Raw genomic sequence first — 26852 nt, 5'->3', positions numbered from 1 at the left:
AAAAGCATCACAGATTTACAAGATTGTTTTAGCAGTAAGAAGAAGCCTGGTCACTCAGATTATCAGAGACTGTATACAAGAATGTTAAGTGACTTGTTTATGGCTTTTATTCTGTGGCTGCATCTTAATTTGCAGTGCTTTTCAGCTAAGGAAGGGTTAAATTAAACCTTTGTGGATATGAAGATCTAGCAGAGATAGTCGTAATCATAAGAAGACAGTGCTGACCTGAAGCACAAGCTTTGGTGAACAGTTGAACACTGGAAATCCTAGAGAGCAGACAGAACTTACCTTCTGGCAGTAATGTCACCAGAGGAGGTGAGTCATTGCTCAGTCTCTGTCCAGTGGCTAGAGGCCTCACAAATTATAAGCCTAGCCCTGTAGGAGAGGATCAGAATTGAGATCCCTCAATTTTTATGAGTCAGAATTAAAACTATACTGACTTCTTGTCTACCTGCAGCAAAAGCAAATGATATAAGATGGTCATGATGTTTTCTCTACCTGTAGTAAACATGATTCAGGACTTGCTCTAGGCCATTACATTTCATTAAAGGACCCAAAGAATCTATTTTCCTCTGATGGCTAATATAAATTTGATTTTATAGAACATTGCTGAATCCAAACTCGAAGTATAACATTGGAAAAATTTAAAAAACAAAACAAGAATTCCTAGTAGGAGCACCTAATGGAAGATAATAAAAAGTTGGACCACTCGTCATCATCCTAATATATTTTACTATATGGTGACCAGGGTAGTTGATGGGTGTGCTTTTGCATGCAAATAATCTCATAGCAATACAGTTCAGCCTTGCTTTCCAACAATGCAAATGATCATGACATTGGTCAGGATGTCTTAAGAATAATACTGAATGGATGGACGAAGAAGTGAATTTTCTCTACTGTTCCTGAAAAAGTTCCATTGACTTTCTCTGTAGTATATGGTAGCTCAAAGCCAGGCAGGAAAAGACCATTAGATAATGCTGGGGACAGTTGCTAGGCTCCACTAAAATAGACCTGGGTGTTCAATAGAATTGACAGATGAGTATGACTCATGTTCTCCTTCACTAACAGTCTGAATACATCAGGGAGCCTCTTCGCAGGAAGTGCAGATGCCAGACTTAACAGCCCAATCAATAACAGCAGACAATTAATGTAGTCTGTGGGACAGTCTGTGAAATAGGTAGGTTGGGCCAAAAAGAAATTATTTTTAAAAGTAGCACTTCTGTGATTGCCTAATTAGGAAAAAAGTGGGAAAATGGAACATTTGTAGCATTGGGAGACTGCACATCCCAATGTTATTAAACATTTTACCTTTGAAGAAAAAAGCAAAATGAATATAGATGTAGAAAAGACAGCAGTTGGTTTGGAGAAGTACTTCTATTAGATTAGGAAGCATATAGTACATTATTGAACACCTGAACAGACCTTTGATTCAGGGTTCAATGAATAGAAAGATACATAAAAAGAACATATCTTCTCCTCGAAAGCTTACTGTGTGACAGAATTAATAGTCTTTTTTTCCCCCAATGAAATAGAAGTCAGGCTTCCATGAAATGCTATGTACAGGGGAAACAAAGTGAGATGCAGAGGAAATGCCCTGGACTTGGATAACCATTTGTTCATCATTAGAAAGATGCTACATTGCCAATAAAACTGCCTCTGCTCCAGAGCTAAGACAAATAGAGATTTTTCCCACCTTGTCCAGGTCAGTGAAAGTCAGATTTCTCCAGTGAAGTATGGGGTTGCTTACACAGTAAAACACTGGGAAGTGTGATGAAAAACTTGACTATGAATTTGTCACAAGCCTCTTGCTTCAGCAGTAAGTATTCTATCATTTTTGTGATCCTTACATACAGGAACAAATACGCTTTGAAAGAACTACACTTTAAATAGCCATAGCATGAGGGATTGCAGATTATTTTTATGTACTTCTGATCATTTCAAGAAATATAAAGAGCCCCTATGACATATGATAAATTAAATAATCTTATTCGGTTTTTAAATAAGTAATTCCTCTTTCACACGTAAGGCCACTGTACAATGATAGAGCAACTAAGAGCCATCGAGTGTTGGGTAAGTTGCTCTATGGAACTTGTCAATGTGATTATTGTCAATGTGAATTTGACACAGAGAAACATCTATTCAGGTATAACAAGTAGTTCAGTGAATGGGTTGCCAACAGTATGTATGCAGCAAATTGTGAGGCAGTGTGGAACATGGGGCAAAAAGTAGGCTAAGGCCACCAGCATTGGTTGGTTGTTTTTGTCGCTGAAAATTAAACTGTACTTTAAATCTGGAGGTATAATGTTTATTGTTAACAGCCAGGGTAGTTGATTAAATTACCTTTAATTTTTGTGCATTTGCTTTAAATAACTGAACTCTACTACTAAATGAAAAATCATTAAATTAAAGAAAACATTCTGGAATAGAATTTTCAGGGGATAGAGTCTTGTAAAAGAGAACCACCATCACGTGGCAGCTCATTTACTAATTCATATTTCTTTCTGTTTACTTTATCATACTTTCTGTCCTGGCTTGTTATGTCCCTCACAATAGTATTAACTAATTTATAGCACAAAATATTGTTAATGTTTGTATATTTATATAGCGTCTTTCATCCAGATCAATCTCAAAGCAAATTTTATTAACTGATATGCAAAGTAATCCCTTTGAGTATTTCTGGAAACCACCCAACATTGGGAAAAATAGAGTTACTAATTAACAGTTTATTCACCATTACAGTTTAGAGTAGGAAGTGAAGACAGAATACCAAATTGCACTGAAACTTTAGCTGAATTTAGGAAAGTCTTTTTAGGAAGTGTTCTGAGGTCACTGGGGTGTAGGGAAATAGGGGATGGTATAGAACTATGGGGCAATTTGGGGTGTGGTTGCAGCTGTACGTGGATGACACTTAGTTCTGCTGTGCTGAAGTCAACACAGGGAATTCTATATTTGACCTGGTCCTAACAGATAAACATGAACTGATCCCATGATTAAAAATTAATAGTAGCTTGTATACAAGTGCTCATGGATCAATTTATAATGTGCAAGCAAAATAAAGTCCAGACCAGTTTTATACATACTTGGTACTTTAATAGCGCCAGTTTCACAAAGTTGAAGACAATTATGAGACAAATCAGCTGTGAGGAAGAATTTAATCAGAAAAATGTGAATGATAATTGGGAATCATTTAAGAACACCTTATTAGATTCCCCAAACCCCACAATCTTACAACTGAGGAAGAGCCCTTGTGGTGGTTAAAAAAACAACAACGACAAAAGACCTGATTTAGAGGGAAGTGAAGGCAGTTTGTAAAAAATAATATATATAACAAACAGAAGAAAGGGGAAGTAATGATAGTAATGAATATAAATCAGAAGTTAGAAAATGTAGATTATTGATAAGGAAGCCAAGGGACACAAGGAGAAATCTATGACCAGAAGACTTAAGGACAATAAGAAGTTTTTAAAAATACATTAGGAACAAAAAGAATCCTGACAATGATATCTATCTGCTACTAGATGGAAATGGTAGAATTATCAATAATAATGCAAAAAAGGCAGAACTGTTCAATACATATTTCTGTTCTGTATTTGTGGGAAAACAAATTATATAGTTTCATCATATGCTAGTGATAACACTCTTTTCATTCCACAAGGTTAAACAGGAGCTACTAAAGTTAGACATGTTTAAATCAGCAGGTCCATTTAAGTTGCATCGAAGAATTTTTTAAAAGCTGGCTGAGGAACTGGCTTGACTGTTAATGTTGCTCTTCAGTAAGTCTTGGAGCACTAGGGAAGTTCCAGAAGACTGGAATAAAGCTATTGTTGTGCCAATTTTAAAAAGGATAAATGGGATGATCGGGGTAGTTATAGGCCTGTCAGCCTGACATTAATCCCAGGCAAGAATAATGGAGCAACTGATACAGGACTTGGTTAATAAAGAGCTAAAGAAGGATAATGTAATTAATACAAATCAACCTGGGTTTATGGAAAATAGATCCACTCAAACTAACTTGGTATTTTTTTTGATGAGATTACAAATTTGGTTGGTAAAGGTAATAGTGTTGTCATAATATATAAGGGCTTTTGGCTGGTACCACACAATAGTTCCATAAATAAACTAGAACAATAGAACATTAACATGGAATACATTAAATAGATTAAAAACTGTCTAACTGATAGGTCTTAAAATGTAACTGTGATTGAGGAATCATCATCAACCTCTCAGGGACTGGTTCTTGGGTCTACACCATTTAACACTTTTTCTATGACCTGGAAGAAAACATAAAATCATCACTGATAAAGGTTGCAGATGACATAAAAACCGGGGGAGTGATATGTAATGAAGAGCACAGGTCACTGATTCAGAGCAATCTGGATCGCTTGGTAAACTGGGTGTAAGCAAACGTGCACGTTAATTTGGCCAATTGTAAATGCATACATTTTATTATTACTGTATATATCTAGGAATAAAGAACATACTTACAGGATGGACAACTCTAGTCTGGGAAGCAGTGACTCTGAAAAAGATTTGAGGGTCATGGTGGATAATCAGCTGAACATGAGCTCCCAGTGTAACACGGTGGCCAAAAGAACTAATGTGATCCTGGAATGCATAAATAGGGGAATCTTGAGTAGGAGGAGAGAGATTATTTTACTCCTGTATTTGGCTCTAGTGTGACAGCTGCTGGAATACTGTGTCCAGTTTTTGTGCCCACAATTCAAGAAGGATGTTGATAAACTGGAAAGGGTTCTGAGAAGAGCCATGTGAATGATTAAAGGATTGGAAAACATGCCTTATAGTGATAAACTAAAAGGGTTCATTCTATTTAACTTTACAAAGAGGTTTAAGGTATAATGTGATAGGGGCCTTTGGTGACTGGGTGGCCTAGTGGCTATACCATTGGTCAGAGGGGTTGGAGGGGGACCTGGACCCTCCCCAGGGCCCTGTGTAGTTCAACCCCTTAACAGGAGAGATGGGTCTGCCTCTTGGCCGGGGTGTGTGTTCAAGACCCATTTCCTTGGGCTACATCCAATTAAAGTCTCTTTAATCTGGGTCCTGGCCCCGCTAATTCAATTACCCTGCAGTTGGGGCATACCTGCAGGCTCCCCTTGGCAGGGGAAGGCTTATTTGCCACCAGTGGCTGTGTTGGCTTCAGGCAGGCAAACAGAGAGCTCCCGCCTCCTTGCCAGTCAGCCCCCAATTGAGCCAGGCTCCCTTCTCTTCTCCCTGCTCCAGGCCTGGCATCCACTGTATGTATACTGGGGTGGGGCTAGCTGAGCACACACGTTTTCTCTAACCCTGTTGTGCCAGGTGGCAGTTCCTCTGCTCCCTCACAGATGACTTGATTACAGTCAATAAGTACCTACATGGGGAACAAATATTTAATAATGGGCTCTTCAATCTAGCAGAGAAAAGTATAACATGATCCAATGGCTCGAAGTTCAAGCTGGATTAATTGAGACTGGAAATAAAGCATACATTTTTAATGGCGAGAGTAATTAAACATTTGAACAATTTACTAAGGGTTGTGGGTGTATTCTCAATCACTGACCATTTTTAAATCAAGACAGGATGTTCTATTAAAAAGCTCTAGGAATTATTTTGGGACAGTTCTATTGCCTGTGTCATACAAGAAGTCAGACTAGATGTCACAATGGTCCCTTCTGGCCTTAGAATCTATGAATCTCTCCAGATTAGTACTTGAATGATAGTGAAGTTGAAGCTCAGTCTGGATATGAGGGAGGTGATGTTCGTGGTGTGGAGGAAGCATTTGACAGGGCTGTTATAGTAGAGAAGATTAATGCCTTCAATATTGAGGCTGTTTTCCATTTTTTGCACTATGCATTCACTAACTTGCAGTATACCTGATGCCACTTCAGAGGGTTTCAGTAGTGAAATGTGCCTTTTAGATCTGTTCCTTGCTAGATGCATAAGATCTTTACATTCAGACACAGAATTCACCATGGTAACCCATGCCTTTATTACCTCCGGATTGGATTTTGCTCCTTCACGTGGGACAATATATGAAGCCCACTTAATTATTTTCCAAACTGAAATATGTCCATGACACACATGTTGATGCATTTCCCCTCATTTGTGGGTGGGATGTAGGTACACAGCTTACCCCAAAAACCATGCCTACAATCTGGGGCCCTTCTCATTTACTTTGAGCCCTTCCTTTGCTTTCCCTCACAGCAGCACTTTCCCTCTGGATAACTGGGATGAATCCAGCATCTCTACTTTTGATATCTCTAATGCTGTATAATCAGGTGGCTGGGAAATCATGAGGAATGGTGTGATCATCAGCAATCCCCTCTTATTTTCCCCCCTTGGAAACAAAATTTTCAATCTCTGTGATATATCTGGTCTTTAGTGTCCCAGCAGTCAGATACTGAAACCTTTTAACTGGGGGTCTCCAATGTGACATCAAATGTTTTACTTTTACTACTGTTTCTCTTTATTTAATTTTTATTGCAGCTCAAAATGTTTTATGCTTTGAGTCTTCTCTACTTTTTTGTTCATGTTTGTCTTTTATCCCTAGCAAAAAGATATTTCTTCTAGTAAATCTTCTTGACAGTATTTTCTGTAGCTTAAATTTGTTTCTCTTGCTTGTTTTCTGTGTTCGCAGCTCACTAAGTCCAAGTGTAGAATTTTCAAATTATGTATTGACTCTTCATATAAGTGGCAAAACAGACCTGAAAACAAGCTTTTCCTTTGCAGCTAGATGTCTCAAAATACAAACAAACATTTGTCTCACAGTTCTGAACCAGTTCAGGTTTTCAGATGTTTGGATCCAGTTTGTTCACACAGCACTGGAATCATGTTTAAAACGCCGATGTGATTTTCTTTTGTCTATGTAGAACTGACATATCAGGAGCTAATTACAGTAGGAAGATCTGACTTTTCCCTAAAAAGAACTGGCATGTAGTTAAAAAAAGAAATATGACTTATTATAGTGACAGCTGATAGCACTTAAAGTAATATCAATATATAAATCTCTGGATTTAGCAAGGTGAAATGCTTCAAGTTCATAGAATCATAATCATAGAATATCAGGGTTGGAAGGGACCTCAGGAGGTCATCTAGTCCAACCCGCTGCTCAAAGCAGGACCAATCCCCAATTTTTGTCCCAGATCTCTAAATGACCCCCTCAAGGATTGAACTCACAGTCCTGGCTTTAGCAGGCCAATGCTCAAACCGCTGAGCTATCCCTCCCCCCTAAAATTTTCCCCTCTTTCACAGGTTATTTTCAACAAAATGAGTTGCCTTTTGAGTTGCTGATTTCTAAGCAAGGGTTTCAAACACAATGGAAATACAGTGTCAAGTGGAATGCATGAGAATATATTCATTGTATACTTGCAGTCAGTTATTTTGCTGTGGGAGGAATGAATATACAGATTTTTTCACCCACACAAATATAACTTTAAAACAAACAAGCAGCAACAAAGGAAAAACAACTAGCAGGAGCATTTAGTACTTTAACATGAAGTAAAGCATATTATTTTTTCTAACTGATGGATCTATTGAAAAGATTAAGCCACACAAATACCAACAACCAAAAACAATTTACCCCTTATATCCTCTAGTAACATGCCATATAGCTGATGAATATATGTGTCAAATGAATACACTCAATTATCATTCTGATTCGATATCATAGAATTATAGAATATCAGGGTTGGAAGGGACCTCAGGAGGTCATCTAGTCCAACCCCCTGCTCAAAGCAGGACCAATCCCCAACTAAATCATCCCAGCCAGGGCTTTGTCAAGCCTGACCTTAAAAATATCTAAGGAAGGAGATTCCACCACCTCCCTAGGTAACGCATTTCAGTTTTTCACCCCCTCCTAGTGAAAAAGTTTTTCCTAATATCCAACCTAAAATCTCCCCCACTGCAACTTGAGACCATTACTCCTTGTTCTGTCATCAGCTACCACTGAGAACAGTCTAGAGCCATCCTCTTTGGAACCCCCTTTCAGGTAGTTGAAAGCAGCTATCAAATCCCCCCTCATTCTTCTCTTCCGCAGACTAAACAATCCCAGTTCCCTCAGCCTCTCCTCATAAGTCATGTGTTCCAGTCCCCTAATCCTTTTTGTTGCCCTCTGCTGGACTCCTTCCAATTTTTCCACATCCTTCTTGTAGTGTGGGGCCAAAACTGGACCCAGTACTCCAGATGAGGCCTCACCAATGTCGAATAGAGGGGAACAATCACGTCCCTCGATCTGCTGGCAATGCCCCTACTTATACATCCCAAAATGCCATTGGCCTTCTTGGCAACAAGGGCACACTGTTGACTCATATTCAGCTTCTCGTCCACTGTAACCCCTAGGTCCTTTTCTGCAGAACTGCTGCCTAACCATTCGGTCCCTAGTCTGTAGCAGTGCATTGGATTCTTCCGTCCTATGTGCAGGACTCTGCACTTGTCCTTGTTGAACCTCTTCAGATTTCTTTTGGCCCAATCCTCTAATTTGTCTAGGGCCCTCTGTATCCTATCCCTACCCTCCAGCTTATCTACCTCTCCTTCCAGTTTAGTGTCATCTGCAAACTTGCTGAGGGTGCAATCCACACCATCCTCCAGATCATTTTTGAAGATATTGAACAAAACCGGCCCGAGGACCGACCCTTGGGGCACTCCACTTGATACCGACTGCCAACTAGTGAGCCATTGATCACTACTCGTTGAGCCTGACAATCTAGCCAACTTTCTATCCACCTTATCTTCTATTCATCCAGCCCATACTTCTTTAACTTGCTGGCAAGAATACTGTGGGAGACCGTGTCGAAAGCTTTGCTAAAGTCAAGGAACATCACGTCCACGGCTTTCCCTTCATCCACAGAGCCAGTTATCTTGTCATAGAAGGCAATTAGATTAGTCAGGCGTGACTTGCCCTTGGTGAATCCATGCTGACTGTTCCTGATCACTTTCCTCTCCTCTAAGTGCTTCAGAATTGATTCCTTGAGGACCTGTTCCATGATTTTTCCAGGGACTGAGGTGAGGCTGACTGGCCTATAGTTCCCAGGATCCTCCTTCTTCCCTTTTTTAAAGATGGGCACTACATTAGCCTTTTTCCAGTCGTCCGTGACCTCCCCCGATCACCATGAGTTTTCAAAGATAATGGCCAATGGCTCTGCAATCACATCCACCAACTCCTTTAGCACTCTCAGATGCAGCACATCCGGCCCCGTGGACTTGTGCTCGTCCAGCTTTTCTAAATAGTCCCTAACCACCTCTTTCTCCACAGAGGGCTGGTCACCTCCTCCCCATGCTGTGCTGCCCAGTGCAGCAGTCTGGGAGCTGACCTTGTTTGTGAAGACAGAGGCAAAAAAAGCATTGAGTACGTTAGCTTTTTCCACATCCTCTGTCACTAGGTTGCCTCCCTCATTCAGTAAGGGGCCCACACTTTCCTTGACTTTCTTCTTGTTGCTAACATACCTGAAGAAACCCTTCTTGTTACTCTTAACATCTCTTGCTAGCTGCAACTCTAGGTGTGATTTGGCCTTCCTGATTTCACTCCTGCATGCCCGAGCAATATTTTTATACTCTTCCCTGGTCATTTGTCCAATCTTCCACTTTTTGTAAGCTTCTTTTTTGTGGTTAAGATCAGCAAGGATTTCACTGTTAAGCCAAGCTGGTCGCCTGCCATATTTACTGTTCTTTCTACACATCAGGATGGTTTGTCCCTGTAACCTCAGTAAGGATTCTTTAAAATACAGCCAGCTCTCCTGGACTCCTTTCCCCCTCAAGTTATTCTCCCAGGGGATCCTGTCCATCAGTTCCCTGAGGGAGTCAAAGTCTGCTTTTCTGAAGTCCAGGGTCTGTATTCTGCTGCTCTCCTTTCTTCCCTGTGTCAGGATCCTGAACTCAACCATCTCATGGTCACTTCCTCCCAGGTTCCCATCCACTTTAGCTTCCCCAACTAATTCTTCCCGGTTTGTGAGCAGCAGGTCAAGAAGAGCTCTGCCCCTAATTGGTTCCTCCAGCACTTGCACCAGGAAATTGTCCCCTACATTTTCCAAAAACTTCCTGGATTCTCTGTGCACTGCTGTATTGCTCTCCCAACAGATATCAGGGTGATTGAAGTCTTCCATGAGAACCAGGGTCTGCAATCTAGTAACTTCTGTGAGTAGGAAGAAAGCCTTTTCCACCTCATCCCCCTGGTCTGGTGGTCTATAGCAGACTCCCACCACGACATCACCCTTGTTGCTCACACTTCTAAACTTAATCCAGAGACACTCACGTTTTTCTGCAGTTTCATCCTTGAGCTCTGCGCAGTCATACTGCTCCCTTACATACAGTGCAACTCCCCCACCTTTTCTGCCCTGCCTGTCCTTCCTGAACAGTTTATATCCCTCTATGACAGTACTGCAGTCATGTGAGTTATCCCACCAAGTATCTATTATTCCAATCACATCATAATTCCTTGACTGTGCCAGGACTTCCAGTTCCTGTCAGCAGCTTCAGTACCACAACTGTCCTTATCTACCCAAGCTGCTTTTGTGGTAATATTGGGAGAAGTATTTCTTACACAAACTCATGTTTGTTGTTGTTGTTACATTTTTTTTCTGTTTATAAGTTAAAAAAAAGCGTGTGAAATTGGAGCATTTAAAATAATCAACGTTTATTTCAAAATTTCATGCACATTATTTTTACTCTATTGGAATGCTTGAGAAAGATTGAAAATCATTTTTGTTCTGAAAATACAGAAATAGTTTTGTAAAAAGACAAGAGAACATGGTGGTCTCGAGAGGTCTTGGGGTCTAATGTATTAAACACCCAACTGTGAGTCACGTTTTCCAGAATTACTCTATCCCTGTCAGGCTTTAATAGTACTTTGTTCTGATATAGAATTTTACAGATATTTTTTAGTCAAGTTGGTAGATGTTGTTATTTATATGGACACAGCAACAATAAGAGACAGACATCATAATATGGTTAAATGCAGAGGCCACAACTTTATTTAAAACTATTATCTAGCTGAGGTTATCACCCCAAAGTACCCAGAAGGGTTGTTCCAATGCAGATGTCAATGGGCACCAATGGCTTTGGTGGATTATAAACCTGAGGGTTGGTTTGCAGGCCATGCTCCCTTGCACCCTCAGATCTTCCCAGTGAATTACCAAGCAAAATAAGATAAAACACACAAGTCTATGCCAGTAAGATAACTGAATACAGGTAAAACCTCACCCACAAAGGTGTTCCAGTAAGCTTCCTTTTACAGACTAGTCTCCTTCTAGTCTGGATCCAGCAATCATTCACACCCCCTGTAGTTACTGTCCTTTGTTCCAGTTTCTTTAAGGTATCCTTTGGGGTGGAGCTGCTACCTCTTGAGCCAGCTGAAGACCAAATAGAGGAGTCTCCCAGGGGTTTAAATAGACTTTCTCTTGTGGGTGGACACCCCTCCCTCCCACTGTGTAGAATCCAGCTACAAAATGGAGTTTTGGAGTCACATGGGCAAGTCACATGTCCATGCATGATTCAGAACTTACAGGTAGCAGCCATGGTTCACATGCTACCTTGAATGTCCTCAAGTAGTCTTCTTATGTGGATTAGAGCCTTCCAAGATCCATTGTCCATTAAGTGTTTCTTGACTGGGCACTTAACTTGCAAATTCCTTTCTAAAGAAGCTGCCGAAATGCCTTACTAAGGTTACTTAAAATCAAACCAGTACAGAGCCAATATTCATAACTTCGAATACAAAAATGATACATGCATACAAATAGGATGAATAGATTCAGTAAATCATAACCTTTACAGAGATAGGTTACATGGCATATGTAGCATAAAATATATTCCAGTTAGGTCATATATACATTCATAAGCATATTTCCATAAAGCCTTATAGGGTTCAACATCACACTAGTATCACACAACCAGGCCTATTGACTGTCAGTCCTATACAAATTCCTTTAGAACACATTATTGTCAGTTCATCTTTCTGTATCTCTCTTCCCAAATAATGGGGATAATTGACCTACCTACATGTAATTGGGGATATCTTAAATCTTATATATTTTCAGGGTTTCAGATATGGTAAATATCATTGCCCCATCTTATAACTAGTGAAACTGAGAGGTAGTAGCGTCTGTCTACACTTTGAGCTGGAGGTGTAGACAAACTTGAGGAGACATATCCACACTAGTGCTGATTGAGCTAGTGTGCTTAAAAATACAGTGGCACAAGTGGACAAGCCACCCTGAGTACATGCCTAGCATTCCAGACGAGACTGTACTATGGGCAGCTAGTCTTCCTGCAGCTTGTGCTGCCATGGCTACACTCTGTTTTTAAAATGCTAGCTCAGTCAGACCTACTGCAAGTATGCCTCCTTGAGCGGGAATATACACCTGCAGCACAAAATGTAGATGTACCCATAGAGAGGTTCAGTGGTTTGCCTAGGAAGGATTGTGGGCTAATGTGTTAAGAGGAGTCTTAATCTCTCATCCTGATTCTAACAGAGATTCAGTATGTAATGACTTAGCTTTTCCATGCCTCTCTTTTTCCTGATTTAAAATGGAGATAATGACATTTCTCACAACATTCCAAGCTGGTGCATTAGTGATAATTATATTTGATTCTGTTATTCAGAATCTTCATTCAGTCTGCTTCATTTAGGATTGGATTATTTTATAACTGATTGTAGTAAAGTAGAAGACTTTGTCAAGCTTTAGGCAGATGTCTAAACCTGGGCATCCAGGAAATGACAATCAATATTCAATGTGCAGGAAAACATCAGGCAGTGCGGTCAGGGGCTTACATTTCACAGCAAACATGATGAAGTTAGTAATGAAACTGACTTGACACTGCCATTGGCAAACCAGATTCCTGACAGTTTTTATCTCTGACTCTGTTTGCTTTCTGATGGATTGGTTGCCCTTGACTTGTTTCCTGTCTAAACATCCATAGTTAAATATTTGTAATTTCAGCCTGTAAGTACACCAGCCTGTCTTGGGAGCTATAAAAACTGGCTAGCAGGCCAAATCCAATGATCATCATATTTAGGCTTGTAATGAATAACATTCACTTTTGGTGAGTCAGTTTCAGTTTAATTTCTGAACGTAATGGTTCAAATTACTTGGTTGGACAAGGTACATGAGAGTTTAACTTGTACTTTGGGAGTTATAGATACATTATAGAATGCAAAAGGCTAAATATTAGACTAAATTGTATTATATCATGCAGTTGTTTTGCTTCAGTGATGAACCTTTAGTCAGAAAAGACATAATTGTAGGGATCTGTGACAGAACTAAGCAAAACTCTTGGAAAGAGCTGTGGGTAACATTTTAGTTCTTGGTCATTTTTATAAATCAGGATTAGAATATGTTTTAAAAGCATATTAACTGATACCCAGAAGTCTTGATGCTTCTGAAGAACTGAGTTGCCTGACTCTAAATGAAAACATTAGCCTGTTTGTTCAATTAATGCCACCAGAATACACCATTTATATCCTAGAGAGATACTACTGATTGATGACTTCCTCTGTCTATAGCTAGTATTATTCAGCTCATTACAGCATTATCCTTAAAGAAATATCTTTCTGTTATTGAATTGTCATTGAGTAAATATCAGGTTCTGAACTAATGTTTTAAAAAGTTGAAATACAAGGTAATTTCCTAATGATAAGTTATAATATTATATATCTTGAAGCAATTTTATGGGCCTTGCAATAATATTTAGTTAGAGCCCTGATGAACACCTATAAAATCATGATTTATTCTTCAGATTCTGTCCTTCCCAGGAAAGTCAGTGGGGTTGCCCCAGCAATAAGATCAATCTGTTTCTCTCTCTCTCTCTCTCTCTCTCGTCCAGGTTCTGATATTGTCATTGGTTACTGTAGTATTTGAGGGAGGGCAGAATTTGGCCCTCCCTCAAATACTATTGTCATTAATAATGGAAAGTCTGCTTCAAAAAACCTGTTATGGAACCTATTAAGAACATTAATGGTTGGTCTCCTTTAGTGTCTAAGAGCGCTGCTAATTAAATTAGTTGCTGAGTAGCTAAAGGAACGTAGGTGCTGGATTGCGAATATGCCTGCTGTATGCTGTACTGCGGCATGTACAGATCATGCCTTGTATTAACCCAGCTCTCTCAGCGTTATTTTTTAGTTTTGTTATTAGAGGTGAAAGAACAAATGTAGTTGTACTGTTCATAAAAGGCTGGCACTATTTACTCAGCGTTGTTATGAAACGGCATTCAGTCTATGTTATATATATCAGTTAGCTGATATAATGAGTTTTAGGGCTGTAAATCTGAACAAATTACAACTCCATCAGGCATACATCTCCTACATAGTTGATTTTTATGATGGTTATTCCGGATTAAATAGCAAGGAAGGCACATTCTCTCTGTCCGGACAAATTAGTGCTAAAACGAACAAATATTGTAATTTAAGGAAATTATTATAAACTCTGTTTTTGGTTATTATGCGGATAATCATTAAGAGAGTGGAAAATGGCAGCTCATCATCTAATGCCTTTTTTGCTAAGGGAACTTTAGACACATCTTGGTAGCACATAATTCCATCAAGGAGTTTGGTTTGAAAATTCAGAGGAGCCACTGAAATAAAATTGATAATCAGGTTTAAACTATTACCAATAATAAAATCTGAGCTAGCCTATTCTGTACTCACCTAACCTGGGCAACAGATTAGGATGGATTTAAAATAGTAATTTGCCTGGTCGTGTGCTGATGTTGTAGTTGAGAGCACTAAGAAGCTGGCACACACAAACGTAAGTAACAAAAATGAGCCTACCAGAAATAAAGTTTACCAAGGACTATCAAATAATCTGAGTGACCTCAGCCAGCTTTAGCAGAGTCTGAGCAACAGAAGGTCTGCCTCTTGTTCACCCTGGGTAAAATAGTCCCAGAAGTGACACAATAATTATTATTTTTTCTTACTGGGACTTTCTCTTCTTTCTCCTCTCTCCTATCTTATTTTTGTCTTATTTTTATTTTTATTCTTCTAAACCAAGTTTTTAAAAAATAGGCATGTAAAGTTAAGCTCCTAAATCACTTTTTGTGAGATTTTTAGAGGCATTTAGGCATCTAAAAATGCAGATAGGACCCATGAGGGAGTTTCCAAAGCACCCAAGCATGTAAGGAGACTAACTTGCATTTAAATCAATGAATTGAATTAAATGCATTCCATTAGGCACTTTTGAAAATTCTGCCCCTAAATCCATATTTACACACCAACATAAATGACCTGATTACCAAAAGTGCTGAGCATCCAGCAGCTCCCTTTGACTTCAGTGGAAGTTATGGACATTCAACACTTCTGAAAATTAGACCATTTATTTTAGTGCCTCAGTGTGGATTTAGGAACCTAGCTTTAGGCAAACAATTGTGAAAGTCTTGTCCCATGTCTTCTTCCCTCTCCTTTTCGTATCTTACTATCCTTTCTTATAACCAGTGGGTCTCCAGTTAAATTCAGAGAAAAATGCAATCCTGTCAATTTACGGGTTGATTATGCCTTGAGGTTTGGGGTGCTTAATCCATTTTTATATTGTTCACTTTATGTTAGAAAAACTGCAAGGGCTTTTGAGAGTGTTGTAAAAGACTCTGGCCATTGTGAAATGTACTGAGTTACTTCAATACATTCATATTAAGTAAAATAAAGTTTTTAAAACATATGAAGTGCATAGCATACTGGAAGTTTATAGGTACATGGGGGTTCAGCTAGATGACCTACAGCAACATGTCTTTCCAGTCTTTAATTTATGTGAGTTGGATTGCCGCTTCCCTTTCTGCGAGTAAAGGGGACCTCTAGCAGGTCTGGGGACACCAAAGAAAAGTAACGCTTGCTCTGTGGTATCATCCTGCTCTCACTCTGCCTCCATGGGAGTGGTCTCTGAGTGATCTGCAGGGATCCCTAGCAGTGGAGGGGGGGGGAAGAGGGTGGTAGAGTGGGATGGAGCAAAGCTGGGGGAACAGTTGCTTTCTGCAGCATTGTACCCTTCCCCAGACCCAAAGGAATATCCAAGTATAGAAGAAGTGCTGAATGTGAAACTCTGTGAAGGGAAAACAACTTTGAAGATTACTGGGTGTCCTTGGATTTAGAAGGCCCAGTTGCTTACTACTTCTTCTTTCTCCTAAGGTTTAATGATGCAATGAAAATCCCATAAGCAGGGACTCACAGAATTTCCTGTCTGCTAGGGACCTTTTTTCCATGTCTGGGGCAATCTGGATCTATGAATCTAATAATCAGATTAGCCTTAAAAAAAATTGGGAGAAATAAAGTGAAATAGGGGAATAAAACATTCCAACCCACCTCAAATATTGAATATTTCCTATTTTTACATACATTTTCTGAGCCTTGAAAGATCACTCTGTTTTAGATAATTCTAGGCTTAGAAGATTTAAATGATTACTTTTTTTTTTTAAGAAAATAAGAAGCAAGTTTGCTCTTCTGGGAAGTTTTTCCAATATTTGTAACGTTATATTGTCATAATATGAATTATGTGGTACATATTTTGTGTGCCAGATCTACTGGAATGAAAACTATAATGTGAATCATTACTACTGACCTTCTCAAGATGGGCATTTATTACCTCTGTTGTCACTGGATCATGTAACTTGTGAGACATTCAAGTGTTTTCACCAACCACAAGAGTTTTGAGGGACATTCAAGAACAAATACTGCATAGTAGTAGATTAAAATAAACCATGCCCATTTTGCCCAGTTGAACAAGGGAAACACTCAGAAGTACCCGAGTGATTTATATAATATGAATGATGTATTTGTATGCCCACCCATTACCTTACTATTATGTAAGAACATTAGAATGGCCCTACTGGGTCAGACCAAAGGTCCATCTAGCCCAGTATCCTGTCTTCTGACAGTGGCCAGTGCCAGGTGCCCTAAAAGGAATGAACAGAACAGGAATGAACAGATCCATCTCCTGTCACTCATTCCCAGCTTCTGGCAAACAGAGGCTAGAGACACCATTTTTGGCCCATTCTGGCTAATAGCCATTGATGGACCTATCCTCCATGAATATATCTAGTTCTGTTTTGAACCCTGTTATGGTCTTGGCCTTCAGAACATCCTCTGGCAAGGAGTTCCACAGGTTGACTGTGCATTATGTGAAGAAAATCTTTCTTTTATTTATTTTAAACCTGCTGCCTATTAATTTCATTTGGTGACCCCTTGTTCTTGTGTTATGAGAAGGAGTAAACAACATTTTCTTATCTACTTTCTCTACACCAGTCATGATTTTATAGACTTCAATCATATCTCCCCTTAGCCGTCTCTTTTCCAAGCTGAAAAGACCCAGTCTTATTAATCTCTCCTCATATGGAAGCCATTCCATACTCCTAATAATTTTTGTTGCCGTTTTCTGAACCTTTTCCAATTCTAATATATCTTTTTTGCGATGGGGCGACCACATCTGCACACAGTATTCAAGACGTCGGCGTTCCATGGATTTATATAGAGGCAACATGATATTTTCTGTCCTATTATCTATCCCTTTCTTAATTATTCCCAGCATTCTGATCGCTTTTTTGACTGTTGTTACACATAGAGTTGATGTTTTCAGAGAGCTATCCACAATGACTCCAAGATCTCTTTCATGAGTGGTAACAGCTAATTTGGACTCCATCATTTTATATGTATAGTTGGAATTATGCTTTCCAATGTGCATTACTTTGCATTTATCAGCATTAAATTTAATCTGCCATTTTGTTGACCAGTCACCCAGTTTTGAGAGATCCTTTTGTAGCTCTTTGCAGTCTCCCTGGGTCTTAACTACTTTTAGTAATTTTGTATCATCTACAACACCTCACTGTTTACCCCCTTTTTCAGATCATTTATGATTATGTTGAATAGTACTGGTCCCAGTACAGACACCTGGGGGACACCACTATTTACTTCCCTCCATTCTTAAAACTGACCATTTATACCTACCCTTTGTTTCCTATCTTTTAACCCGTTACCAATCCATGAAAGCACCTTCCCTTATCCCGTGGCAGCTTATTTTGCATAAGAGCCTTTGGTGAGGGACATGGTCAAAGGCTTTCTAAAAATCTAAGTACACTATATCCACTGGATCTCCTTGGTCCACATGCTTGTTGACCCCTCAAAGAATTCTACCCACAGTCTTTAATGTATTTATCTTCATAGCACCGATGTGAGGGAAAAGTGCTAATACTGTACTTATCATTCAGAATCATAGCAACACTTTTCCTTCATTCCTATTGGATGAATTAGGTTGCTCAAAATAGTATGATTGCTGGTCTTGAGAATCAAGAGGACTGTAGAATAGCTTAAGACTCCACAGTTATGTCTACTCTGTGATAAAACACCCATGGCTGGCCCATGTTGGTTGGCCTATGTCAGCTGACTCAGACTCGTGTGGCTTGGGCTGTGGGGCTATAACACTGCAGTGTAGACGTTTGGGCTTGGCCTACAGCCCAGGCTCTGGGACTCTCCCCACTTGTGGGGTCCCAGAACCCGGGTTCCAACCTGAGCCCAAAAGACTACACTGCAATTTTACAGCCCTGTAGCCTAAGCCTCATTACCTAAGTTCCCTCTAAGCTGCACAGCTGCCTATTAAGCCCCACGCAAGGGCTCAGGGCTGTGGTGGAGAAAGATGCCTCTCCCCCAGCACGGACCTGCCATGGTGGGGAGAGGCACCTCTTTCTGCCAGCCCCAGCAGGGACCTGCCGTGACGGGGGAGGTGCCTCTCCCCACCGTGCCCCAGCATGTACCTGCCACAGCCAGGGGAGAGGTGCCTCTCCCCTTGCCAGCCCAGGTGCTTCTGTGGGGAGAAAGAGCTGGGGGGAGTCCTCTCTCCCTGCTGTAGCCCCCGGGCAGCCTGCATCCCAAACCCCTCATCCCCGGCCCCACTCCAGAACCTGCACCCCCAGGCAGAGCCCTCACCTCCTCCCTGCACCCCAAACTTCTGCCCCAGTCCTGAGTCCCTCACCCTCCCCACTGCACCCAAATCCTCTGCTTTTGCCCTGAGCCCCCCTCCCACACTCCAAACCCCTTGGCCCCACCCCCACCACATGAATTTTGTTATGTGCACCTATATGGAGGTGATGTGTGACATAACAAAATTCATTCCATACATGTGTGGGAAAAATTAGAGGGAACACTGCTCATGACCTTGAGTAAGCTGACACTAGGGTTGCAAAGCATCCAGTTTTTGATCAGAACACCCAGTCAAAAAGGGCCACTGGTGGCTCTGGTCAGCACTGCTGACCGGGATGTTAAAAGTCCAGTCAGCAGCGCAGTGGGGCTCAGGCAGGCTGGGGCTGCAGCTCCCATTGGCCAGGATGTGGTGGGGCAGGGCCTCAGAGAAGGGGCAGGGCAGGAGGCTGGGCCAAGCGTGTTTGGTTTTGTGCAATTAGAAAGCTGGCAACCCTAGCTGACACAGTTTAGCTACAGCTGTTTTATTCCAGTGTAGACATACTCCTATAGACTTGAGTGAGCTTTGCATCAGGCCCTTAGACCCAGATCATCAAAGATATTTAAGTACCTAAACTCCCATTGATTGTAATGGGAGTTAGATGCCGAAATCCCTTTGAAGATTTAGGCCTTAGAGACTTGACTTTATGAGTGTGTTTATGTTTGACACATCATTATAATTGGGCACTTTTGCTGTGAAGAATAAAATGAACCAGAAGGTCACCTATGGCACAGAAGAAGGGAATGGAGGCTCCACTGTCACGTCAACATGGCTGTATGGTTGGTGCTTGGCTGCTTGGAGGCAGAGGAGTGGGGCTGTGAAGCAGCTGCCTTACATGGTGTGCTGCTCTCTGAAATTTGTGGTAACACTGCTGGAACTGCTAAGGCCAAAATGATCACCTTTGCCAACCTGGCCTTACTCTGTCCTCTGCCAGTGGGAGGTGAAAACACCCATGCCACACAAAGGTTTATTATTGCTGTTTTATTTATAAATCCAGAACTGTGCTAGGCACTTTACAGGCAAGGATCAAGACACAGTCCCTGCACTTAAGAGCTTACAATCTAATTAAATAATGTACACATGAAGGATGGGGCATGGATGCAGCACAAAGAAAAGGGCCAGATTCTGCCATCCTTGCAATAATACCTTATTCTGTAAGTAGCTCTATTTAAAGCAGTGGGATCCCTTGTGGAACAAAGTGCTACTCAACCTGAGTAAAGGTGGCAGAATCTGGGCCAAGCTGCAGAAGTTAAGCAAGAATTTTGTTAGATCCGTTAGTTTTCTTTATAGATTTTATTTTATTTTTTGTGGGGGAGACTTCCTGTTTTGTTATATGTCATTGTGGAGAGATCCAGGATTGATGCCCCCTTTGAAACAAGGTTGCACTGCGTGTATGAATTTTAAATTATAAAAAAAATTGGAATTTTTAAACCAGGAGGACTGAAGTGCAGCTGTGACATCTCTTTAAATTATTAATTATATTGTGGTGTATACACATTTTTACCTACTAGAAGTGGGAAAAAAAGATATTCTTATGCATTTTGAGCAAAAGTTGAAGGATGAAAACATATGAACAGATAACAGGTTCTTCTTGGAAGAGATAGCATTATGTCTAAATGGAAGTGGATCCTTCCCTGGTCCTTTTTATTCTGTCAGAGTTGATGCATGGAGATTTTAATCTGTCCTTTTGCTGTACCAGAAATTAATTCAAAACCCACATCATCCACATTTCCTAATTAAATGTTGGAAAACTACTGGTATTTATACTTGCATGTGATTAGTTTATACACTTCTTTCTGTAGGACATTTTGCCTTTAAACTAGCCTGGAGTCAATAAATCTCTTTACAGATGTCAATTTGGTCGGCAGTAAAGAGGTAAATAGAAACAAATGACACTCATCAAGCCCATGGCATGAATGATTTATTGGGCACGATCATTTAACACTTTCATAAAGTCAATATAAGGGAAAGAAACAGGTTGCTTATTATGGTAAACTGTATTTGTACTGTCAGCAAACCATGATTTATAACAAACCTGTGGCCAGGATTAGGATATTATAAATGAAGGAAAATGGAAGGCTCATTAATTTTTTATACCCATAGGTAGAAGACATGCAGTGGGCTAACAGAGATCATACACATCCAGCTTCTGTTTGCAGCCTGCCCTGTAAACCTGGGGAAAGAAAGAAAACAGTAAAAGGAGTGCCTTGCTGTTGGCACTGTGAACGCTGTGAAGGGTACCATTATCAAGTGGATGAGCTCACCTGTGAACTGTGCCCATTTAATAAGCGACCAAATGCCAACCGCACAGATTGCCAGCTTATCCCAATAATCAAACTGGAGTGGCATTCTCCCTGGGCCATTGTGCCTGTGTTCATAGCTATTCTCGGAATTATTGCAACCACCTTTGTCATCGTGACATTTGTCCGCTACAATGACACACCCATCGTCAGAGCATCGGGCCGCGAACTCAGCTATGTGCTATTGACTGGGATTTTTCTCTGTTACTCTATCACTTTTTTAATGATCGCCGCTCCGGACACAGTGATCTGCTCATTTCGACGGCTCTTTTTAGGACTCGGCATGTGCTTCAGTTACTCTGCCTTGCTCACAAAAACTAATAGAATCCACAGAATATTTGAGCAAGGTAAAAAATCTGTCACAGCTCCAAAGTTTATTAGCCCAGCTTCCCAGTTGGTGATCACTTTCAGCCTCATATCCATGCAGCTTCTTGGAGTCTTCATCTGGTTTGCTGTTGATCCACCACATATCGTAGTAGACTATGGAGAGCAGAGGACACTAGATCCTGAAAATGCCAGGGGAGTTCTCAAATGTGACATTTCTGATCTTTCTCTCATTTGTTCCCTTGGATACAGTATTCTCTTGATGGTCACATGCACTGTGTATGCTATTAAAACAAGAGGGGTTCCAGAGACCTTCAATGAAGCAAAACCCATTGGATTTACTATGTACACCACCTGCATAATTTGGTTAGCTTTTATTCCAATCTTTTTTGGTACTGCGCAGTCCACAGAGAAGGTAAGTGACAATAAAATTAAGAATCAAATGTTAACCTGCCTTTTTCCATTACAATATTTGTAACATTACATTAATTCAGTCTTATAAATTACTAATTCTGAATGTGAACACAAATTGCTAGAATATTAAGAAATGGAAGGTAATGGCATGTGTCTTTGGAGAGGTACATTTCCTGGGATTTGTAACAAGATCTGGGATCTGATTATGACATGACTGCCATAACTGCCATGATTGCCAAAATGACCAAGTTATTTTCTGGATACATCTTTTCCTTAAATGACTGCTTCCACTAATGGGTGTTGTTATTATTCATGATGCTCCAGTCTGTTATACAAAATGCTATAAATGTTTGCTGCCTAGCACAGAACTGATGTAAATAGATATATTTCAAAACTCCACCAAGATCTACTTACACTTGTCAAAAATAATGAAGAAGAATGTTTGGGTAGAATGAAAGTCATTACCTTTACCTGTCAGCCACACATACAAATAAATAAATAAATAAATACAAATATGGAGAGAAAAATACCCAGTAAATTGAATATTTATCTCATTTAAAACTTTACATAAGGGCTCAGTTAATTAATTAATAGCGCCTTGAGGAAATTACAGGTTTCAGAGTAGCAGCTGTGTTAGTGAGCTGTAGCTCACGGAAGCTTATGCTCAAATAAATTTGTTAGTCTCTAAGGTGCCACAAGTCCTCCTGTTCTTTTTGAGGAAATTAGGCTCAGGAAAATGAGCTCTTTTGATGAGAGATTCAGTCTAACATGTTCAGAGGTCAGTTCTTCCTTGTTCAGTTGACAAGATCCTTTCGTAATATCAGTCAGCGAGAACCATATACAATATCTCAGACATTTAACTCTCTCTCTCGTGCTTCTAATGGGAAGACAGAGACACATGTCAGCTATGTGAGTTTGTCTCCAGCTGACATTGGGAAAGATGGCAAATCTGCCAGGAAAGAGCAATAAAACACAGATCAATCGCCAAGACGGTTTGGAAAATCTTGAAAAGCAGAAATGTAGGGTGTGAATCTCTGAACCAGAGCCTCCCCCCACTCCCATTCCTAATGGGTGATTTTTAAAAAAAATATTTTTTAAATTATCCAAAATATTTTTTCAGAAAATGGACTACAGAATCTATCCCCATTAACGTATATGCAAAACAGCCACATGCTTTCGGCTGGCATAACCCCCTTGGCTTCAAAATTCAAAAAGTGGTAATGTGTGACTAAATAAAACACCTGCTGATTCAGTCATAAAAGTTTTCAGGGGGAGCAGAGCTCATTAGTATGATTTTTTTCATTTCCATAGATCAATGTGGTTTTCAGCCAGCTTTCTTAAAAAAAAAAAAAAAAAAAGTACTAAGCACACTCACTGCTGAATAGGTCAGGCTGCCACAAAGCCAAGATCTGTGACCTGTCATGACTTGCATGGCCTTGTTCAGAATGAAAGGCCATTAATATTTTATGGAGAATTAAACCCTAAGGTAGTGGCACAGCATAGGTGAAGTAAGTAAAGCTGAAGAATTCTGACACTTATAATTGGAACAGGGAAATACTTTTAGCTGATAATCGTATGTGTGAACAGAGTTTAAATGCTGATGCTTTTATGTATAGGTTTAAGTCAGTAAAAACTTGTGTGGCTAGGGATGCAATACTTATTATTTGAAAGAGAATGTTTTACCATTCAGGGCATGCTGAGTTTAGCAAGGCATGGTATTTGTGACTAAACACATGTATTTCTGGATAATGGAAAATGCTATTGGCCGGTGGTTCCGCAATGACTTTTAATTTACACAATAGGTTCTCATTTATTTGACGCAAGAGATGACACGCTCTCCACTTCGAAAGAAGAGAATAATAAACCCCTCTGTTTGGTTTCTTATGTGAACTCCCAAAGTGGACAAATGAACATAACTAAATCTCCTGGGTTCTGGCACTAAACTCTGTTATTTAGTTGTTGCATTTTTAAAAAAATGATCAGTTATTCTTGTTCTTCATATAATGACTTTCAGGAGGGAAAAAACAAATTAAAATGTTAATACAGTAGTTTTGCAATTCAAATAATTCTTTCAGCCTTCTGCTTCTTGTTGTAAATAAAAACATGTTTCCACACTGAGCCTTATGGACATCATCACAATAGCTCAAGCATGCATGCAATTAAATTATTTCTCTAAATGGGACAAAAATGTAATGATTAGTGCTCACATATATAATAAGTCTCTGAATATACTTAGGCAAAGTTACTTGTAGTTTTCTCAGTTAATATAGAACTTCTAAAGACGCATGTTCTAAGGAAAGCTAATACACTATAAAATCTGGTAATTGGAATTGCTTTTTGTACACCTATTTTTATCTAATAAGGAAATAATGGGATAAATTAAATGAAGTGGTGGTTTCTGAGATGCTCATCACCCTGGACCTTATCTGCAGTTGATTTTAGAGCCCTTATATTATTTGGCTATATGGCTTGAGCTTGTTCAAAGGGAATCTAGCTATAAATTGGGGAATTTAAAGGACAGAATAAGAGCAAGGGTTGCATTCTTGAAATGCTGAAAGGAATAAAATTGAGCAAGGCAGTCTTTACATCCCAAATCTATTCCCAACTGGTATTTTACAGCATCTGTATCTCTAGACATGTTCCTATTAATAATAATAATAATAATTAATAATAAATCATAATAATAAATAGTCAAAACATCTCTGAAAGTGTTCTGGGGCACTGTCAGAACTGGGGCGTGAGCAGGAATCAGGGGCCTAGTGGCCTGAGCAGGAGTCTGAGCTGGAGTCAGAAGTCAGGAATTGGAGTCAAGGGTCAGAACCAGTTAACCTGGAGTGAGGCAAGACAGGCAAGGCTGGGTCCAAGACTGAAACAGGCCCAGAGCAGGGCTGCGGGCAAGCAGACACAGGAGCTTTTGCAGCCATGGGATACACTTTGAGCAGTCACTGTGGTGCTATTGATGGTGGTGCTTCTATGGGGATTAAGAGCCGGTCTGCTGACTTTTCCAGCCAATCAGGTGGTGTAGCAATTCAGGCAGCCTACTACAGGCCAGCTGTACTGGGGCAGGTTGCCGAGAGACTGGCTCTGCTGCAGGCCCTGCTTCCTGATGGGCACTTCTTTGTCCCCTAAATGTTACTGATACCCACAACAAGCAGCAGAAACCAATATATTTTCTGGAAGGATCATATACACAATTGCCCATTCCAAGAACTAATGAGCACACAATTTAGGTAGAAAATGTTTTAGTATCTCCTGTTGTTCTTCCACTCCCAAGATATTTATACTGATAAACAGAGAGACAAGGTAATTTAAACAGCTTGCTATTTGAAACTAACAGAAAGCCTGATCCAAAGTCAATTAATGTATGGAAAGATGCCCATTGACTTTCATGGTATTTGAAGAAATCCTAGAAGATATAAGAGTCCAGTGAGATTTTGGACAGGATGAAGCTGAGTTTGAATGTACAACTATTACAAAAACTTTGGACCCTGATTAATTAAGTCAACAATTAAGCACCGATGTTAATAGGACTCAAACACATGCCGAAAGTTAAGAATGTGGTTAAGTGTTTTGCTGAATTTGCTGCATCAGTGTCTTAATGAGCAAGATGCTGGATTGGACTTTAGACATATGTAAGGGACACTGGAGATTGAGGAAAAGAAAAGGCTTATGTGGGTATTCAAGATTATAATTACTAGGCCAAATCCTCAGCTGGTGGAAATTAGCGTAACTTCACTGAAGTCAATAGGGCTAGGCTGATTACCCCCGCTCAGGTTCAGGCCCAACGTATGTAGTTTGTTATTAATAGTCCCATTATGATCGTTTTTCTACTCACCTTCTGGTTATCTGTAATTATGTAGGTGTAAAAATAAAACATAGTTGGGAGGATTTAGAAACATATGAGAAAAAGAAGTAAATTTAAAGTAGCAAATAAGCAAAGGCACAAAAAAACCTTCTGAACCTCCCTTCATCCTAGTCTGATGGTTTTTATAAATTTCCAGACACTTCAGTTATCTTGAATCTCAACCAGCAGAACATCAAACCAACATACATGCCTAAGAAAGCCTTTCTTCTGATTATTATTTCTGTAGCATTTCAGTTTGTGGTTGTTGCTACTAGCGGGATTCAAAAGATGCAGACGAGAACAGTATGCAGGTTTTGTTCATCAGCAGATTCCATCATCAGCCTAAGTGTAAGAGCAAAAAAGGGCAATGACTCTGCTGAGTATTTTTGGACTAATTTTCTCTTTCTTATTTTGTCACTTCATGATTATGCTGTTGTCTTCTACTATAAAAAAAAGGAAACCTACTAAAAGCATTGAAAGATATTTCGAAGCTATATGGGGATAATGGGAGAAAATTTACCTCAAGACATAAAACACTATATCCTTTGCACAGAAGTAAATGTCACTGAGGTGCTTGAAGTGGAAAGTGGCAAAACTGTACAAGATAGCATTCCAGCCTGCATATCCTTTGACCTCACATTTGCATGGCAGAGTGTTAAAGTACTGGGATTTTCTGAAATAGAGATCTCTTTAAATGTCATGATGGTTGGAATGCTGTAGAATAAAAAGTGAAGTTGGCTGAATGATTAAAACAGATGTTTTATGAACCACTGGGTAAAATTATGTTACAACGGCAGACTGCACCAGAATTGGCAGAGGATAAATGACTGTCTAAAATACATCTCTATTCAATGAAAAGATCTACTTAATTTCCTTGCATTACTTGTTTTACAAGTTTTGACAGGTGGATGAATCATGTTCATTCAGATAATGAAGATATAATTTATTATATTAGCCTAGTACTTTTCTGTTTTGAGTGAACATACGAATACTTGTTTTCCATTTTGCAAAAGAAAGGAGGCTGAACTTTTTGATAAGGAAAAAGGACCCATAGAAAAC

At 39.8% G+C, this 26852-nt stretch overlaps 1 protein-coding gene across 7 annotated transcripts in view; it reads left to right on the top strand.

Annotated features, from left to right (window-relative positions):
- The window catches only part of GRM8 (glutamate metabotropic receptor 8), a 455163-nt gene that overhangs the window by 375342 nt on the left and 52969 nt on the right, over window positions 1-26852 (top strand). For 6 of the 7 annotated variants that reach the window (XM_073328251.1, XM_073328250.1, XM_073328248.1 and 3 more), the window contains one exon: window positions 21015-21950. In XM_073328251.1, the coding sequence (XP_073184352.1) occupies window positions 21015-21950 (936 nt within the window). Of the gene's footprint in view, window positions 1-21014; window positions 21951-26852 lie in introns of those variants that run through there. The other variant, XM_073328254.1, reaches the window with a different exon arrangement.

The sequence above is a fragment of the Lepidochelys kempii genome, chromosome 1 (assembly GCF_965140265.1).
Source record: "Lepidochelys kempii isolate rLepKem1 chromosome 1, rLepKem1.hap2, whole genome shotgun sequence".
Classification (NCBI taxonomy): domain Eukaryota; kingdom Metazoa; phylum Chordata; order Testudines; family Cheloniidae; genus Lepidochelys; species Lepidochelys kempii.
Note: the sequence above shows the minus strand (reverse complement) of the source record. Positions and strands in the feature narration are given on the sequence as shown.